The 19,811-nt window shown below is 38.7% G+C and overlaps 1 protein-coding gene across 8 annotated transcripts in view; it reads left to right on the top strand.

The window, feature by feature from the left end:
- LOC113642945 (LIM domain containing preferred translocation partner in lipoma) overlaps positions 1-19,811 on the top strand; it is a 194,911-nt gene that overhangs the window by 70,566 nt on the left and 104,534 nt on the right. For all 8 annotated transcript variants that reach the window (XM_027146784.2, XM_047813124.1, XM_027146778.2 and 5 more), the window contains one exon: positions 3,160-3,356. In XM_027146784.2, the coding sequence (XP_027002585.1) occupies positions 3,164-3,356 (193 nt within the window). In that variant the 5' untranslated portion in view covers positions 3,160-3,163. The remainder of the gene's footprint in view (positions 1-3,159; positions 3,357-19,811) is intronic.

Below are 19,811 nucleotides of genomic sequence, written 5' to 3'. Positions count from 1 at the left end.
TACACTCGGTGCCCCGTAATGACAACGTGAAAATAGAATTCTAGAAATCTTCAACAGTCCTGTCTCTGAGCTCTGCAGGCAGTTCCTTAGTGGTCTCATGGCTTGGTTTTGCTCTGCTGTGCATTGTCAGCTTTGAGGCCTACTGTTGAGGTGTGTGTGCCTTTCCATTTCATGTCTACGCAATTTAATTTACCACAGGTGCACTCCAGCGAAGGTGTAGAAACATCTCAGCACTGATCAAGAGAAATGGGAGGAACCTGAGCGACATTTCAAGTGTTGTTGCAAAGGGTCTGAATACTTATGTACGTAAATTTACAGACATTTCTAGATTTCTGTAGATCACGAGCTTGCGTAATGAGTGGAACTAACTAAAAACTTTAAATCTAAATTAACGATACGGACGTTCCTGAACACAGGGTTACAGTATAAGTGAGGTGTAGAACTACAATGACATGTGGTTCAGAACAGTGGTATAAACCCTTAAATGGACATTATACGTCAGGCAGCTGACATAAGTTTGTATCATGATACTTTCCAGAATGACTTGGGCCAGAACCTAACTGACTTTGTGTCATAACTTCTGTTTTATCTGTTTGCATATGTGAAAGTTTATGCAGGTAAAGGCTCTGGGTTGTTGATCAGAGGATCAGGGTTCAAGCCCTGGCACTGCCAAGCTGCCCTCGAGTAAGGCCCTTAATTCTCTCCGCTCCAGCGGTGTTGTATCATGGCCGTATCAAGTTGGAATATGCGACGAATGAATTTCACTGTGCTGTAATGTATATGTGAGAAAATAAAGGCTTCTATTCTAGGCTTCTTCTGTATGCATGCCTGGGTTCCATTTCAGAGAAGGGACCCGGCTAAAAGGTTAAATCTCAATGCCGGTCTCAACCCTGGATAAAAAATCAGGAAGGGCATCAGGCATAAAACCTGTGCCAAAATCAAAGTATGTGGATGGAATCCGGTGTGGTGACACATGTATGTTAGTGGAAGCAAGTGTTTTGTAGTCAGCCTTTATACCTAACTTAGAAGAGCTCAGAATGGCTTATGTAGACAAAGCGTACACTGATTAAAGTTTTATCATGACTGTCAAATCACCTAGTAAGTACAGTAAATGCTCTGATGATGTAACCACATACAGAAGGTGCCTCCTAGAAGGGTTCATAGGGCTTCTGCTTGAGGCTAGATGTGTGCAAGGTGACTGGGATCCTGTAGGAATCAGCCAAAATAGAAAAAAAAAAGCTTAGCGTGATTATGTGGGGTTGCATGACTGATGTGCTTGCAGCATTCTTAATAACTGCCTTGTTGGGATTGTAAGGGGTTTAAATTACACCTTTTTTCAGTGTTTATGGGCACAGCGATAGCTTCATATTTAATTTAGACCATTCACACTCAACCGTTTACCATTTTTCAGAATTTTGCTCTGCGTTTAAGAAACTTTTGACCGAACACATAAGTTAAAGGTCAGCCGGGTCATCTGGTAAGGGGTGAGAAGAGGACTTTTGTCTGTATTCGATCACATTTTGTTAGTTAAGAGAGAATAATTCTCTGCAAGCCTCATTTTAAAAACATAACATTACAATGTTTTTTTCATTCAGTACTTTTCAGTCAATGTGGTCACACTGATCATGAGAATTTGCTTAAGGCATGCTATCTTGGGTGCAACATTACCTGACATCACCTCCTCACCCAGTTCTCTTGAGTCTAAGCTAAACGAACTTAACCACACACATGCTCTTCGTTATCCTGTTATAAAGCTCTATGTGGCTGCAGACATTGTCTTCTGCTAAAACTCCTGCGTGTTTAGGGCCTGCTGTGGAAATCTGATCCCCGGCCACTACATGTGAATGTCACCGACAGACAGAGAGAGAGAGAGAGAGAGAGAGAGAGAGAGAGAGAGAGAGAGACATCTGATGTCATTTGACATGATGTCTCAGCTACACATTTCAGCTTTCCCTTTCTATTTGTGAAGCTCAGGAGACTGGCTTGGACACAGGATTCTCGTTCAAGCCCTCATCACATTCTCTCTGAGCTGTTGACGGCCCTCTGGTGTTTTTATTAAGCTGAATATTGCGCGTTGTTGACGTTTGCTACTAATTCTGGACGGGTGACATTTCAGAAGATTAGAGCATGTGATGTAGCCTTGGCGCTCGGCCAAGTCCTCGGGCAGGTCCACTTCCACCATGGGATTATATCTCAGATTACAGATTCACAAACTGTCTGATGCCTTTGGCACCACTGGGAGGATTCGAGGAAAGATTTACACAATTTATTGTTGTGAAATTGGGGCAGTCATTTATCTGGAACAATGTTCATCCTTGAAATAACTGAAGGTGACTGAGATAGAGATATTAAATGAGAAATGAGGGGCATGTTGCTGTCCTAATCAGTGTTTCAGAAGCGGTCTGAGAGAATTAGTTGCCAGACCCAGTTGCAGTTCAGTATCACAGAAAATAAGCCAAGATTATTCGGTTAGCAGTGCCACATGCAAACACAAATTTAGTTTGTAGTTTTGTTTTAGGTCTCAAATTTGAACTTGCTAACTTTTGTTCATAAGAACACAACAATAAGGTCATAAATTAATATAATAAAAGTTTTTGAACTATGTATTAACTAGCCTGAAATCAACCATCTTCTTCTTCTTCTTCTTCTTGTTCTTCTTGTTCTTGTTCTTCTTGTTCTTCTTCTTCTTCTTCTTCTTCTTCTTCTTCTTCTTCTTCTTCTTCTTCCAGCTTTTCCCATTAGGGGTTGAATCATCAGTGTCCACCTAACAGCAAATCATCTGTTTCTGTTTTCTTACTTCCACACCAATTACCTTCATGTCTTCTTTTAACACATCCATATATCTCCTCTTTACCCTCTTGACCTCTTACCTGGCAGCTCCATCTCCAACATCCTTCTACCAATATAACCATCTCCCTCCTCTGTACATGTCCAAACCATCTCAATCTAGCCTCTCTGTCCTTGTCCCCAAAACAGCCAACCTCAGCTGTCCCACTGATGTGCTTGTTCCTAATCCTGTCCATCCTCGTCACTCCTAAAGAGAACCTCAACATCCTCATCTCTGCTACACACTGTGTGTGTGAGTGTGTGTGTGTGTGTGTGTATGTATGTATGTGTTTATATATTATATTTGTTTTGCATATGTGTTTTTTCATGCAGAATCATGTGGAGTGACCAAAACAATGGAAGCCAGCACGGTCATGTGACCGCCAGAATGGAGACCAGTTTGCCAATGGGAACTCCGAGCATCTCGGTATCACAGCACCAGTCTCCGAAAAAGTTTGCTCCTGTTGTGGCACCGAAACCCAAGTTCAACCCGTACAAGTCTCCAGGGGACACTACACACGACATTGCAGGTGAGATTACACAAACCCGTCGTTTATAAGGGCCTCAGCGTTTCCTCTAAACATTGTTTTGTCTAACATTGTCTAAACATTGTTTTGAATATAAACACAGAAATTAGACAAATATGTTGCATGGGTTGATAACTTATGATATTGACTCACAGTATAGCTCATCTGTGAGCTTCTGTTTAATGTATTCAGATATTCTAGTCAGCTCGCGCTGCCTTCTGTACCAAATGTGAAAAATGTACAAAGCATTGTTTGTTTATTTGTTTGTTTGTTTGTTTATTTATTTATTTTTACTTTTACATTTTGGTTTATTTATTTATTTATTTATTTGTTTTACACCATATGGATTAACAAGGCAAATGATTATCTGCAAGCATTACTTACCACATTACTGTTACAATTTCAATATTTCACTCAGGAAGCAAAACCTCATCAGTTTATATCATGATCAGTTGAACTTATGTGTGTATTAAAGCTGAAGCAGTTCACTTTTTTCTGCAAAGAAATGCTCACTAATACTCAGGGTGGTCTGTACAGTCACTTTATTAAAGATGCCCGTACTTTATTCATTCAGTTATCCAATCAGAATTGAAATCATGCAGCTTCAGCTTCAGTTAATGTTCAAAATCAAACAGAACAGAGATGAAATGTGAACTGGGTGACTTTGACAGTGACAGGCTGCTTTGAGTTTTTCAGAAACTACTGATTTTTACTGCTGCTTTGGCTGGAATTATCACACACAACAACTGTACAGAACAGAAGTAAAAAAAAAAACCATCCAGCAAGTCGCAGTTGTGTGGGCAGAAAACGCTTGTTGATTCAATTCAATTCAGTTTTATTTATATCGCAATGTTAACAATAGACATTGTCTCAAAGCAGCTTTATAGAACATAAAGAGGTCAGAAGAGGATGACTGGAATGAATCAAGCTGACAGAAAGGCTACAGTAACTCAAATAACTACTCTTTACAAGTGCAGTGAGCAGAAAAGCATCTCAGAAAGCACAGCATGTTGAAGGACAAGGCTCATGGCAGAAGACTCCTGTTTGTGAAGAACAGAAATTTGAGCCTATACTGGACAGAAAGTAATCGAGATTGCACAAGATGATGATGTCATCAGGGTTGCCACAGCGGATCATCAGATCCACATACTTGATTTTGCACAGGTTTTATGCCGGATGCCTTCCTGATGCAACCCTGACATTTTATTCCGGATGAGAGTTGACCCCTCAGCAGCTGGGTTTGTTTCTTCTCGGGAATCGAACCCAGGCCAGAAAGGTGGACCAGCAGGGAATGAGAGTAGACAAGTGAAAATTGTAAAAATGCAAGGTGAAACTTTTTACACTATCCAGCTGCCTAGTTTAGCCCTCTGAACAAGTAAAAACTCCCATGTCCTTGCCTGACTTTTGGTTGCCTAGAAATCAAGTAAATGACTTACATACTGTATATTGTATATTTAAAAAAAAAAAAAAAAAGAAATTTATCCTCTTCCAAGCAAGTCTGTAAGATGTTTTACACCTCACAGTGTTCATCGTCTGGTTGTGGTATTTGTTTTCCCCGTTCTTCTTCTCCTCTCTTTTCTCCTCTTGACATGTTTAACCACATGATGACTGTTAGCTATATCAGGAGAGTTATTTGGAAGCTGTTTGTGCCACACTTTAGTTTCTCTCAGTGTTTCACACCAACATTTTCCTGATTCTGAAAAGATCATCTCTCAGTAAAAAAAAAACACCGGTAAGATTAAGAAGGAGTCAACTGTGCTGGAGATAAATCAAGCTCCGTTTTGCACCATTATGAAGTGCATTGAGTTTAAGCCTGGCTGCCTGGCATATGACGAGGTTTCTTTTGCGGAAGTCAGTGAGCTGAACTTACTTGACTTCTGCTCAACAGTGAATATAAAACAAACAGCTCGTACGCTTGTCTCTGACTCACAGGAGACAGATTTGTCCATTCGTAACTCTCGCCCTGCTAGAGGTCTCAGACATCGCTGAATTTTGAGAATTCACTCTGATTTTCTATGTATATTAGATTCACAAGCCTTTCTTGGAAGAGCCGTTGACCCACATGCCAAGAGCAAAAAATGTTTTTGTTTATTTATTTATTTATTTATTTATTTATTTATTTATTTATTTATTTATTTATTTATTTAAAGATAATTTTGCTGAGATATACAGTATAAACATTTGGTTCTGTTTCTCTTGCATTTGGATGAAGCTTTAAGCATATAACGAAGAGTTCACACGCAACATAGCTTAAAATCTGCTGCTCTCTGCAACATACAGCTTTCGAAAATTTAAAACTAGATAAAGCTCTTACACAAATCTAGCACGGAATGATTAAAAGCAATAATGCTGGAATAAATGGGGACTTTAGTAATCATAACTGTAAACTTGAAATGAAAAATGGGCTTCAGAGGCATGCGTTATGGGACAGTGATATGAAGTAAATATCATTTTTGCAATATTAGGAGACTAGTATAGTGTTTAACTTGGCTAACAGTATGAAGGCAGAGTAGCAATAACAGATTTTTTTTATTATTATTTTATGCTGTGCTAATATTGTACTAGCTACTTACTCAAATACTTTTATTGGAATATAAAATCAGGTCCTTAAGTATTTGGACAGTGTAGTTGCCTCATCATCACAGCTTTAATAATAATTCAAGGGTTTACTACAAAATATTACATAACAGTTATCCTTTTATCATTGTGGAGTAAGTGACATTTTTCTTATATAGTTCCTTCCTCTCAAAAAGCAATTGAACAAACGAACATAATTGGATTGGATGCAAATTCTTTGACTTTTTGAAGCTGAAGGACATCACCATGCTGAAGGCTGCAGAGCATCTCAAGTGAAGTAACTCAGCATTCGGTGAACGTCTACATCTTGATTGCTTCATTTCAAATCTATTGGTGTAGTGTACACAGGCAAATTTCCAAAGATTTGGTCACTAATTTGACACCAAACAATTCCTTTTGATTTTAGCAGTGGAGGGAATGGAGCCTTGCTTATTGGCCCACAGAAGCAGCTTGGAAGTGCTGGGATTTGAACTCGTAACTTTCTGATCAATAGCCCAACATCCTAACCACTTATAATAGTACAGATTATAAACGTATTTCAGCAGACCTAGTGGAAGAAGGAAAGAAGAATAAGGCTCTATTATAGCCACGTTACATCACAGCATAGTGGATTTAGTTTTTTGTTTACATATCCCAGCTTTGGAAGTGCAGTACTATGGACATATAATGTAGCAGAGTTAATGGAGATAGCAGAGATTATATGGAGAATTGTTTTTTTTTGTCTGTTTTCCTAACTTTAACCAGCTTAAAGCATATATTACAGTATGTGTGCAGTTTATCCAGATCCTCAGATCAGAGCCAATGTTTAAGACTAGAAACATTAGTTAAAAAGAAAGATTTTTCATCTTTCTTTTTTTTTCATGCTCGACATGGCGACACTTTTCACGTTTGACCAAGTCAATGATGTAAACGGATTTTCACAAATGAATAGTTTAGTCAGGGATGAGTTTATTCCCTGCTTCAAATTCAGCACATGGTGCTAGTTAAAGCTCGGTAACGTGAAGAAGCGCTACAAAACATAACCTTTTTAAATTCTATTATTTATAGTTACTGATGTGTAACACTTACTCTGTCTCTGATCTGTACCTTTGTGAACCAGAGTCGTAAAGCATCTGGACCTTCTAAGCTCTGAGCAAGCTTTTATTATGCTTTTGCTCGTTCTTATTATAGAGAATCTTTTTTGCACTCTTGGCGTAATGTGAGTTTTTTTTCCTTAATAATTTTCTCTGCATGTGACATAAACATAGACTTTGGTACAATCTTCAAACTAATAATTTTCCTGCACTCAGCGTCGTTGTAGGCAGATGCTGAACTTTTCAGACTTAAGACTTCAGTCTCAGAAATGATTTTGTATTACGGTTCATCAAGCTTTTGTCTGTCTTTAGAAAAAAAAAATGCTTAAAGCACTTTTGACAGACTGTCCTCGTCCTGGATTCACACCTACGCGGCGTATTCCTGTTGCTGCTGTTGCTGATGGTTTGTTGTTTCTAATGCAATATAAGGTTTAGAAAAAGGATTCTGGCAATTACAGAGAAAGTGCGAAGAGGTAAAAATCTGTCAGCTGTGTTCTCCTTCCACCTTGCTGCGTCTCTGCAAACAGCGAACATCGCTTCCTGTCAGTCCCATAAAAAAAGATGATGTGATTTTAGCTAACAGCTTGCACTTTGGTCGTTTATTTAAGACTATTATTGGGGATTGGTCTCTGCAATAAGCAGCACTCTTTTCTTTCACTAATTGGCCGATAGCAACTGTGTCAGATGTAGCCACGTTTCCATGGTTACAGTGCAGACTTCCTGGACCCTAAAACACTTGCTGATTAGAAACATGACTCAAACTTTATCTTTGTGATGAAAATTGCTTTAATTAAGCCATTCTATTTTTGGTATATTTAACAGCATTATGAGCTGGATTGAAAAGAATGAAAGGCTTCCTTGTCTCCTGTTTTTCATTGCCTTGCTTGAAGCACTCAGAGAGTGAAGGAGAGAAAAAGGAAAAAAAAAAGACATTTTAGACAAACCCAGCATGCAAGCAAATAGCTGCTCCACAGCTGGAGAAATGTACCTTACTTTATTCCATCACATACTGCTAGACTTTTCTACTCAAATAGAGTTGCTGACATTTTCAAGTGGACTTTGTAAAGTAACGTGTGCAGCTCGTACATTGAGATCAGCAGTGTAGCATATATATATATATATCAGTATATATATATCAGTGCAGTCCAGAGCTTCACGTAATCATGCATGCACATGCGCAGAATGGCTTGTGGTTGTGGTGCAAGTAAAATCATCTAATTAAGTAGGTTACACTTCTTTGCATATTATTGTTTTCTCTCTCTTTCTCTCCCTCTTTTCCACTCTGTCTCCCTGTCTGCTAGTCTGTCTGTCTGTCTCTCTCTCTCTCTCTCTCTCTCTCTCTCTCTCTCTCTCTCTCTCTCTCTCTCTCTCTCCTGTCTGTGTCCCTCAATCTCTTTCTCTGTCTTCTTGTCTGTTTGTCTGTCTGTCTGTCTCCCTTTTTGTTCTACTCTGTCTGTCTGTCTCTTTCTCTTTGTCCCACTCAGCATATCTGTCCCTCTATCTCTCTGTCTGCTTGTCTGTCTGTCCCTTTCTCTCTGTCTGTTTACTGTATTTGTCTGTCTTCCTTTCTCTCTCTCTCTCTCTCTCTCTCTCTCTCTCTCTCTCTCTCTCTCTCTCTCTCTCTCTCTCTCCCCTCGCTCTAAGAATGTAATTTAGCTTATACAAAAGGATAGCTTAAACAGTCTTAAATGGTCTATTGATATGTAAATATATATATAATGATTACAATGAAGAACTACTCATTTAAGATGCAGATATGTAAAAAATGTTATTAGTGTTGTGAATCAGTTCCATACAACAAAAATCTCACTAAACTATTTTTTTGTGTGCGAATGTAAAAAAAGTCAAATATAACTACTAAAAAAACTGAGTAAGGAATAAAACATGACAAGGCATACTGTTTTAAAAAAATAATCAATAATATGGTGATACGGCATGAGACCTTGTGACTATTGTGAATTTTTTCCAGAACAATTGTGTATTTCAAAATAACATCTGAATTATTATATTATGTTACGATGTGTTTTATTCCTCGACCACAATTTTTGTTAGTGTTAGCAATTCATTTCATTATTTATTAAAGAATGAAATCTGTGTTCGGTCTCGTTACTGTTATCACATGTGTTATAGCAGCGATAAACCGCCGCTCTCTCCTCCATCCTGAAAACCTGCTCTTATCAGGAGACTTTGAGTTACAGCTGATTACTGATCTCTGACACTGGAGGCTTCTTCTAAAAAAGTCCTATGATTTTAATTCCAGCTGGTTCTACTGACCGATCCTCTGCCTTCTGACCAATCAGATTCTTGCATTAAACACTAGTATAATCTATCCCAGTATCCTTTTGTACTGTATTATTCAGAGCCAGAGGGAGACGTCTGTGGTTTGAGGAGTCTGTGGTGTGACGTGCTAGACACAGTAGCCGTAATACAGCTGACGATAAACAGGCTTTCTGTTGAGCTGCAGATGTTGACACCGATGCCTGCGAGCATTACTGACATTCCAGGAGTGTTTAACATTCAGTTCTCGGTGAAAGCGTTGCCTTTACGATGGAAACATGTTCACGCAATTATTTGAGATCGCATATTTTTGGAATGTGGTACATCAATACACACCGTTCACTAGAAATGATCCTACATGGTCTGTTTGTATAGAGTTCAAGATTCAGCATTCATGAGGTTTATTGTCATGTGCACAATGAGTGGTTCATTTGTCTTGATATAATGGATGGATTTTCCTCAAACTTAACATTATGGCTAATTGGTGTGTGTGTCAACTATACACATACACAATAACCATATTATAACATGTTCAGGCTTCCATCAACCTCCTTTGAGTTTTTGTTATTGCGTGGTATTAGTCGAGTCATCACTTTGGAGCGATTTATTTCTTTGAAATAAAGTCGTTTTGATGTAGTTTCGACACCTTTGCAGTTGCTGATAACATCTGCTGCAAAGTCATTTTGCTTGCATATCTGTGATCATGGTTTACACTTCAAGCATACATGCTTCTGTTTTTACTGAGACTCTTCTCACTTTGTTAAGGGTTCCTGGAAGAGTTCCTGTTTACTCAAAATATGGCTTGAGTGTTCCAGTTACATGATGGTCCAGGAAGTGGCTCTACGCTCGGCTGTGATGTGTTTAACAGGCTCCTTTGGGCTTTGTGGTTTACACTTCTGCAAACAGAGGGACACATTTTTATATATTAAAAAAATTACCCCGAAACAACATTGTTATCAGTTAAATTATTGAACATTTACCACAGAGATTGCAAGTATTACCTAATTTCTATTTCACTTCTCAGGCAGGGTTTCACTCTGTTAGAATTCAGTTAACAGAACTTGAGTAACGATAATGAGTTTTGTATGTTTGTATGTATGTGTGAATGTGTTTATGTATGTATGTATGTGTGAATGAATGTATGTGTGAATGTATGTATGTATGTATGTATGTATGCATGTATGTATGTATGTATGTATGTATGTATGTATGTACACTGCTCTACAGAATGTGACTCAACATTCTCACCATAATTATTAGAACAATTTCAGCTCCCAACAATTGAAGATTTGACTAATTGAATTGAAGAGATCAGTGACTAACCAAATACGTTCTTATCGCACGTGAACATCATTCGTTTATTCTCAGCAAAGATTTGGAGATGTTTTGTGACTGGGGTTTCAGGCGCTCTTCACACAGTCATCACATGTTTCCTGCCGGTTTGACTCGCCTTCATCTGTCTACAGCCGCACAATATTATACCACAATATTATATTACAGTATACATCCAGGTCAGGCTAGAACTTCAACATACAGAATTTCATTGACTGCTTCGAATATAGCAGCCCACCGGATATGACATCATCCGCCAAAGCGTTGAGTTTTTTACATTTATTTTGTCCTTGCTAGCAACAAGCTCACCAGCTCAACAGAACAAGATGTTTTAGTGCTGTTGTTTTCTCCAAGAAGGACCCCACTAAATAATCATTTCATGGGTGACACGAAAAAAAAAACACTGTGTAAGTAAAGCATTAGTGGCAGATTTTAATTTAATGCCTCCTGGTGGTCCAGCAGCATTATCCCACACTCATTGCTGTGGTCTGGGTTCGAGCCAACCCATCCTATGAAGAGTTAACTCTCAGTGCCGGTCCTAGGCCTGGATAAAATAGAAGGATTACGTCAGGAAGGACATCCAACGTAAAACCTGTGCCAAATCTAATCTGTGGATGGCGTGATCCCTTGTGGCAACCCCCGAACAAGGAGCAGCCGAAAGCTACAACACCAGTTACGACAATGGCGGGTTTTAATTTAATGCCTGTACCTGTTGATGCTGAATGGGAAGAAGATGGTGTTGTATTTCTGCTGGATGTTGTGATATAGTTATTTGTGCATGTGGTATCTCAGATGGTATATTGGAATTAATACCACAAAGCTGCTGCTGACTTTTCCAACATGATTCATCAGAAGATGTTAATTAATTTTCTCTAACTAATGCTCTACATCTCTGACAGTATATTAACTCGCTCATTCAAATATGGCATTGTAACTATAGTAACAGCTCATGCATACAAACTTGCGTTTCATAAACGGATTTTGAAAACACATACTTGTCTGTGAGGAGATGTTTAGTTATGTTTTTAGTCTCCCGCGTGGGCCGAAAAGGAACAGAGGAGAGACGACTTTTGCAGTTTCTTGGTAGGATGATAAACTCATTTTCTTATTGACTTATTAAATAGAAGAGAAGCTGGTGAATGAAGTGGTGTTTCTAGCTGTTGTAGCATAAGTAAAAACAGGAACCAAGTCAGTTTCACACCATTAATTTAGTAAACATAAATGAAAAAACTAACAAATTGTGTTCTATAAAAAAAAAACTGTAGTTACTAAAAATGGTGACACACAAGAAATATATATATATATATATATATATATATATATATATATATATATATATATATATATATATATATATATATACAGTATTTTAATCCTCGTTAGGTTCATTCCCTTTATTCCTTATCGAATATATAAAAGAAATATTGAGTCTAATATTTATTATCTATTGCGTGGCAAAATCAGAAAACGTGTCCCCCCCCCCCCTCTTCACACCAAACAACTAGGAAAGAGAGGAAAAAAAACACTTCACTGCACAGTAATGTTCACTTTTTCTAAATGATGTTTTTGTTTTGTACAATGAGGACAGTAGAGATTGTTTTTTTTAACAGACATTAAGGTCAGCATGAAGAAAAAGACAATCAAAGGTAATTTGAGATCTGTGTGTACCAGTGACTCTTAGTGTGGAGAGCTGCGTATTTGCAGAGTGGCGGGGTAAATCGTGGCCTCGAGTCGAGTGGAGCTCATTAGCCCTACGTTACAGAGGATAAGGGCAGCTAAAAGGCCAGCAAGCTAATTGACTCAGTATTAGTAGAGATAAGTGAATGTGTCAATTATATGACCAAGGGTACTCTATACTAAGTAGAGAACATAATAGGAGATAAAGCGAGCAGTAATAAGGAGCACTTGGTTGGATGTAAAGGGGGTTTACACAGTTAATGAGGTTTTCAATAGCAGTCAGCTCATTTTAATGCAGAAATAGAGCAAAGAAAAAATAGACTTTTGTCTCATGTGTGTGTCTGTGAGTGTGTGTGTGTGTGTGTGTGTGTGTGTGTGTGTGTGTGTGTGTGTGTGTGTGTGTGAGTGTGTGTGTGTGTGAGTGTGTGTGTCTGTGAGTTTGTCTATGTGTCTGCTTATTTACCGGTGTGTGTATTTGTCTGTGCATCTGTGTGTCTGTCTGTTAATCTGTGTTTGTGTGTCTGTCTGTGTGTATGTGTATTTATCTGTGCATGTGTGTTCATCTGTGTCTGTGTGTGTGTGTGTGTGTGTGTGTGTGTGTGTGTGTGTGTGTGTGTGTGTATCTCCAGAATGGATCTACAATGCATATTATTTTTCTAAACAAATTTTTTGAAGAGATTTGTTTGTTGATCCCTGGGTTGTCTGGGTGCTTTTCCCCCCGTAATTAGTCATTTCCTTCTTATTGTCTATTGGGGTGTCTACAGCGAGTGGGTCATGCTACTCTGTCGCGGCTAGATTAGTGACAGACGTTTAACACCTGCATGTCTGTTACTTAATGAATTGTGATTTTGGTCAGTCAAAACGGGAACTGCTGAAGCCTGTTGAACAGGAAAACAAACACGAAAAGGAACAAAACACATAAAAAGTCGTTTTGCTCACTTCAGTGTGAAAATGCTTCTTGCTTGCAGACATCGACTTGCGACTTTAAAAATATCTTGTTGCTGAAACAGTTACTTGTGCTAATGTGTGCTTGATATTGTGTACTTACACAGTGGATTTATGTACACAGTAACTTTGCGGTGTATTGTATGAGTTTAAACACACATTTAAACACATCAGGGTTTGGCAGCTGTCTGCGACCTATCAGTCTGCCGCTATGTTGTGTTTAAACACGTTTTGACTACTAGAGCAGGGAGGATGTGGAAGTTAGACCAATGCAAAAATACCAAATGAAAAATTCACCAGACTGTAAATTACCATCTTCATGAATGTCATAAGAGGTTTAAGTGGTTTGAACATAAGTGTTTTCGTTAACATTACGACCGAATGACGTTCATCAAGGTTTCACTGTCATTGTGTTTGATGCAGCCAAAGTCTTCTAGCTCTTTTTATCTCAAGCTGATGGCAAAAAAAAAATTATAAAAGCAGCTCTCCAGTCCTAATGACAATATATAGACTGCAAAGACTGGGACAAAAATACAAATGCAAAGTACAACATATATATAGCGCATACAAGGTATATTGTACATAAGATTCAGCCTGATCAGCATCATATTTCATGTACAATATTAAATTATGGCCTTCCTGAAACTTCCATGGAAACCTCTTTGGGTTTTTAATGAGCTTTTATATATAGTCTGGGCCTGAAATCCTAAAGAAACTGGATGCTGTTTAAACATTGGCTGAGGCATGTTGGTTAACATGAACAAGAAAATCAGTGATCTATAAGACAGAGACTAACAAATTCATGATCAAGTCTGAAGCACAAACCCTTTGATAGTTATATAAATAGGAAATCAATTACAAGCAATATTAGCTAGCTAGCTGTTTAATTTTTTTTTTGCAGTGCATCAAATGACAATGAGAAAGCAGAAATTAAAACCTTTTTTTTTTTTTTTTTTTTTAATTGACCACAGACACCATGGCCTTTTTTTTTTTTTTTTGTCTCACATGTCAGAGACTTGTGAATTCCCAGGTCACAATAAATCAACATGAAGTCTGCTCGCAGTGGCTTATACACTTCCATCTTCTCTTTTTGTCAGAGGTTTTGGCGCTTGATCACATGACAAGTGTTTTTATCCAAAGAGGCAGAAACGTACAATATCCAGGTGTTTTACATGATCTCATATGGCTAAACCGTAGACGTAAGCACCAATAACTATAATAATGAACCAGAAGCTACTGAAATACACAGAGGCGATTTTGTTGTTGTCCGTCAGCTGATCCGTTTTCAGGGTCGACACTGTGGATCTTCTGATCCACGTATTTTGATTTGGCACCGGTTTAATTCCTTCTTGACACAACCCTCATAATCCCTCTGTGCTTGGGTTGGTTCCCTGCCAGGGAATTGAGATCGGGCAGCAGTGGCGGTGAGAGAAATATTAAAACATATAGAAGTGATTTGAAATAATATCGATTATATAATTTCTACAATATAGCTATCTGTGGAACTATTTTATGCTGTTTAAAACCTATACGATTAATATATGACTATATAGTGCACTATGTTTCTACCACAGCAGCACAAAACGAATTGGCTGAGGGATATGCAGGGCTGGCGACGCACTCGTGAAACCCATTCATATGGAAAAAGCTGTTGCAAAAGTAAATACACCCCTGTTACATGCACTCAAACCAGATGTTTTGGTCCACATCTGAGGGTTGTGTTCTTAACTGCCTAACAGAAACACACAGAGCAGGAAAACGTACCAGGGCTCAGTTCAATCTGACTAAACACTGTGTATATGAAAGTACCCTAAGGAGAAATTTCTAGAAATAGTGCACTAAATGCCAGGGAAATAGAAATTGCTGTCTGGGGCCATGTTCACACTAATACATATGCATTTGAAAGCAGAACTGATATTGCTCCCCATCTTTCTCTCTCTCTCTCTCTCTCTCTCTCTCTCTCTCACACACTCACTCACACACACACACACACACACACACACACACACACACACACACACACACACACACACACACACACACACACACACACACACACACACACATCTTGAAAGTTTATAGCTTTTACCACCTGAAATGACTGAGACCTGGACTATTATTGAATATATGCAGATTGTTCATATCGTCTGAACTATGACGGTTGCACCATTTTCACTGTTTGCACTGGTTTCAACTATGCCAGCAAAAACGGATATGTTGACAGGAAAAATACTATTTATGTGAGCGGTAACAGCACTGACTGTGCCTTCCTAAAACATTGAATAAAACATGCTTTCTTCTCTTATGCAGAATCAGTATAACATACTGTATTACATGTGGAGTACTGATAGGAGTTAAATGTACATTTTGGGGTGTGTCTGAGTTGGCTCAAGACTAAATACCGGGGTTTTGGTGTATCTGGCTCTGGGGCTTGTTCAAAAAGTGTCGGAAAATACACTCGAAATGAAAGCCAAATCCATTTGGAGAAAATGAGTACTTTCTGTATTAGAATGAACCTGGCCTTTGAGGGTGGTTAAGAAAATCAAACAGAAGAGGAAGCAATGCCAATGCATATTATTTATATAATAAATATTTGTTGGTAGCGAAGGATTTATATTCTTCTTTGTTTTTCCAGACACGACAGTGTTTGCCCAGACAGATCATTGCCCCAGTTTAAGGAAGTCTAAACCGTGGTCTTGGTTTTGCATAAGTGAATGGCTCAGGTGCAATGCAAGCCTAGTACAGGTTTAGGGGGTCGACAGCTACACCACACACAACACAACACAACACAACACAACCCTTGCTCATGTAGCATGAAGACTTTAGCATGTCATACCCAAATGCCAAAATAAACACAAACCCAATGTTTCCTGGCTGCACACAGTATAAAAATAGCTCATTTTGGAATATTATTCAGTTAGTTCTCATTGCCTGTGTCTCCTCAATCAATATTTTCTCCCTTCTTTCTCTTGTTTCACTACAAAATAAGCAACAGTGTCACAACCTCATACAAACCTGAGTGTAAACAATAAGAGTGGTGTAGTGTGCACTCGAATTTACAACAAGTGTGAAAGAGATACACTCCTGGGACTGGGCAACATACGGTAAACCGTGATTGGCTGAACTTCTCGTTTTACTCGAGTTCCAAACTGGTGTCCAGAACAAAGAATAACAGCCCGTAGTGTAAGATAAAGAAATGTCTTTTAGGTATTCAGAGAGGAAAAGGTGTCGAAATTCAATACAGTTATTTTTCTGTATAATGTCTCATCTGAAGTCCTGACAACAAAGTCTGCTTAAATAAACTACACACTGATTAAGTAGACGTTATGTTTGGAATGCATTTAGGAATAACTTTATAAGCGTGAAAATATCAGCAATGTCATCAGTCTTTTAAATGAGTACAGACCTGATCCTGGGTACCGACTCATGTATTAGGTCCAACTGTCTAAATAAGCTTAGTGGTCATGTGTCTCTGATGCTGGATATAAGAACTTTTTTCTGTCACTCTTTCATGTAAGATTTAATGAAACAGATTTGAATTCTAAGTCTCCAGTCTCCCGCCTGAATTTCATTTATTAATTTTTGCATCTGACACGACATGTCTAATGTCCACTGATGATGAGACAGCTAACACAGAGAACAGCAGGACACTCATTACTCACAGACACGACCCAGCGTGCACCAGCAGCCCCTGCAGAGTGTGACATTTCCAGTAACATGCCCCAAAGCGTGTCTCTGCTCTTCGCTATGCGGGCTCGATGCAATCGGCAGGGTTGTTCTACCGCGGGTGAGGCCTGGCACACTGTGAAGTCATAACATAGATGTCTTTGAATGTCTGCAATATTGAATGGGGAAGGTGTGGTTGTGGGTGGAATAGAGAAAGACAAGCACGTCTCTGTCATTACTTTGATTATTCACAAGTCCTCCGAATAGAAAAGATGTTAATTTTGCCAGTTGAATATCATGTTCGTCGATTGCTATCAATTAACATGTTCAACTTTCTTTGTGTAGGCTTTCTGGAAAAACACCACTCAATAATGTAAAAGTAAGCATTTCTAATAACATATACACTAGGGTTAGGAATGTTAGGGGATAAAGGTAACTCAATAATTTTGCAAAAACAAACAAATAAATACACTTATGTTGCCAAAAATATGTGAACACCTGACAATGGCCCCTAGATATGTTCATATTAAAAATCCAATTCCATAGGCTTGGCACTTACAGTATATGGAGTTGCCCCAAGCACTGGGGGTGTGTGGTAGCCTAGTGGTTAAGGAGTTGGACTACCAATAGAAAGGCTGCAAGTTGAAATCCCAGGTCCACCAAGTTCCCACCACACCTAACTCTCATTTGCTCACTAAAATGTGATGAGACACACAAGCTGGCATAAAATGACATATAAATTAAGAGACATTCCAGTTCATCCTAAAGGTGTTGAGTGGGGTTGAGCTCTACATGACACTTTGTGCACTGGGACATTCTTATGCTGAAACAGGTTCCAGTGAAGGGAAATTGTAAGACAAAGACATTCTACACAACCATGCCCCATCCAATGTTGTGGCAAAATTCAATTAAAATTTATTTGCATAGCTCTTATAACAGTGAACATTGTCACATAGCCACTTAACAGAAATATCAGTTCAGCAGTAAATTTTACATTTATATATTTATCCCTAATGAGCAAGCCAGAGCTGATGGTGGCAAGGAAAATATTCCTGTGAATCAGAATCAGCTTTATTGGCCAAGTTTGTTTTTACACACAAGGAGTTTGGTAGAAGAAGAAGAAGAAAAATCAGAAGAACGGGGCATAGAAGCCTTTATTATTGCCACATATACATTACAGCACAGTGGAATTAAAAAAAAAACTTTTTAAAGTAACCTACAAACCTACCAAGTCAAACCTAAATGATGTAGCTCTGGGATATTAGTAGAGGTGAAATGTGAGAGGATGAATAGGCAAAACATGTTACAGAGCCTTACAGTGCATTTAGGCCTCTAGATGTATGAGTGGAATGTGAACAATACAGTTTATGGCTGCTGTGTCCTGACGTGTCACTGACTTAAGGCTGTGAGTTTGAATCTCAGGACTTCATATACTGTACAGTATAGGCAAATAAATAGTTTAAATTTTTCATGCAATTCTGTTGCTTTGCTTTCTTTTATTGCTAAATGCTAAGTTTAAGCATGCATATTTGTAGCTATGGGTATTAAGTTTAGTTGAAGTAAGCTTGGAATGCAGATTAAAAATAAAAAATAATACGGGCACATCGCTAGTGTTTACTGTTTAAGTGGCTTGAAGGTTTTTCCTAAGAAATGGTACTAAGAATGTACAAATGTGTATGTTGGCTTAGTGCCTTTAGCTTTAGCAGTATTTCCTCAAAGGTATTTTAACTTGATGCACAGGGTTTCACCTTTTAACATGCTGAAATGTCATGTAGTCATGTTAATTAGGCACTACAACTTGTGCACTACAACTATTTAATCATCTAAAATTTAACACTGCGGTGATATTCAGTGGCATTTACTCGGATCATATTATATTACAAGAACAGCCAAAGTTCATGCATTCTGTGTTGGAGCACCTCAAGTTATTAGTGTATTCTAGTTATCGCTCAAAAATGTCAAATTCTCCCCAATTAAACATATACATATACATCTGGAACGATTATTGCAGGTTTTTAACTTACGGGTGTGAGTGTATGAGTGAGTGAGATTGTGTGTGTGCGTGTGTGTGTGTGTGTGTGTGTGTGTTTGATGCCCTTTGATGGAATGGTGTCCCAGATTTGGTGTATTCCCACCTCATACCCAGTGCTTCCAGAATCCAAGACCCTGACCAGTATAAGACGGTTACTTGGGATAAGTAAATAAATGATTCACTGCTGCTCTTCAGCCTTTGAGCAAATATATTAGTAATACAGCAGCCGTCTTGGCCTTGTTGACCAGCTGATCCTTCTGTCTCGCTGCCTCCTTTATTGCACTGTTCTTGGAACGCACCCAAAGGTGTTGTCGAAGAATGTTAATTTGAGCTTTTGCTTGGCTCAGCTTGCAGCTGCTTCCATCAATCATTTTTCACATTTTTAGCAAATGAACCATCGTTGCCTGACAGAGCAGAGAACATCCACTATCACTCTGCTCATACAGTCCAGCCTTGATCGAAGCATAGTTTGAGCAGCTCTCAGTGTACTTTCAGTTCTGTCATCCTGGAACCGTCAACAACAGCTCACATGGGGCGGTCAGTGTAGTGAAGCCTGGGGCTGCTTTCATGCTGTACTCACTCTCTCTCTCTCTCTCTCTCTCTCTCTCTCTCTCTCTCTCTCTCTCTCTCTCTCTCTCTCTCTCTCTCTCTCTCTCTCTCTCTCTCTCTATCTCTCTCTCTCTATCTCTCTCTCTCTCTCTCTGTGTGTGTGTGTGTGTGTGAGATTGTCTGTACCCCCACAAGCATGGCCTAGGTGTGTTTGTTGAACCAATCTTTTCAATTTACTAATGTAGGAATTATTTGATAAAAATTCACCTTAGCTGTAAAACAACAACAAATAAATAACAATCCGAAACTCAATCTTAAATGAAATGATCT

Source organism: Tachysurus fulvidraco, chromosome 5 (assembly GCF_022655615.1).
Source record: "Tachysurus fulvidraco isolate hzauxx_2018 chromosome 5, HZAU_PFXX_2.0, whole genome shotgun sequence".
Lineage (NCBI taxonomy): Eukaryota > Metazoa > Chordata > Actinopteri > Siluriformes > Bagridae > Tachysurus > Tachysurus fulvidraco.
Note: the sequence above shows the minus strand (reverse complement) of the source record. Positions and strands in the feature narration are given on the sequence as shown.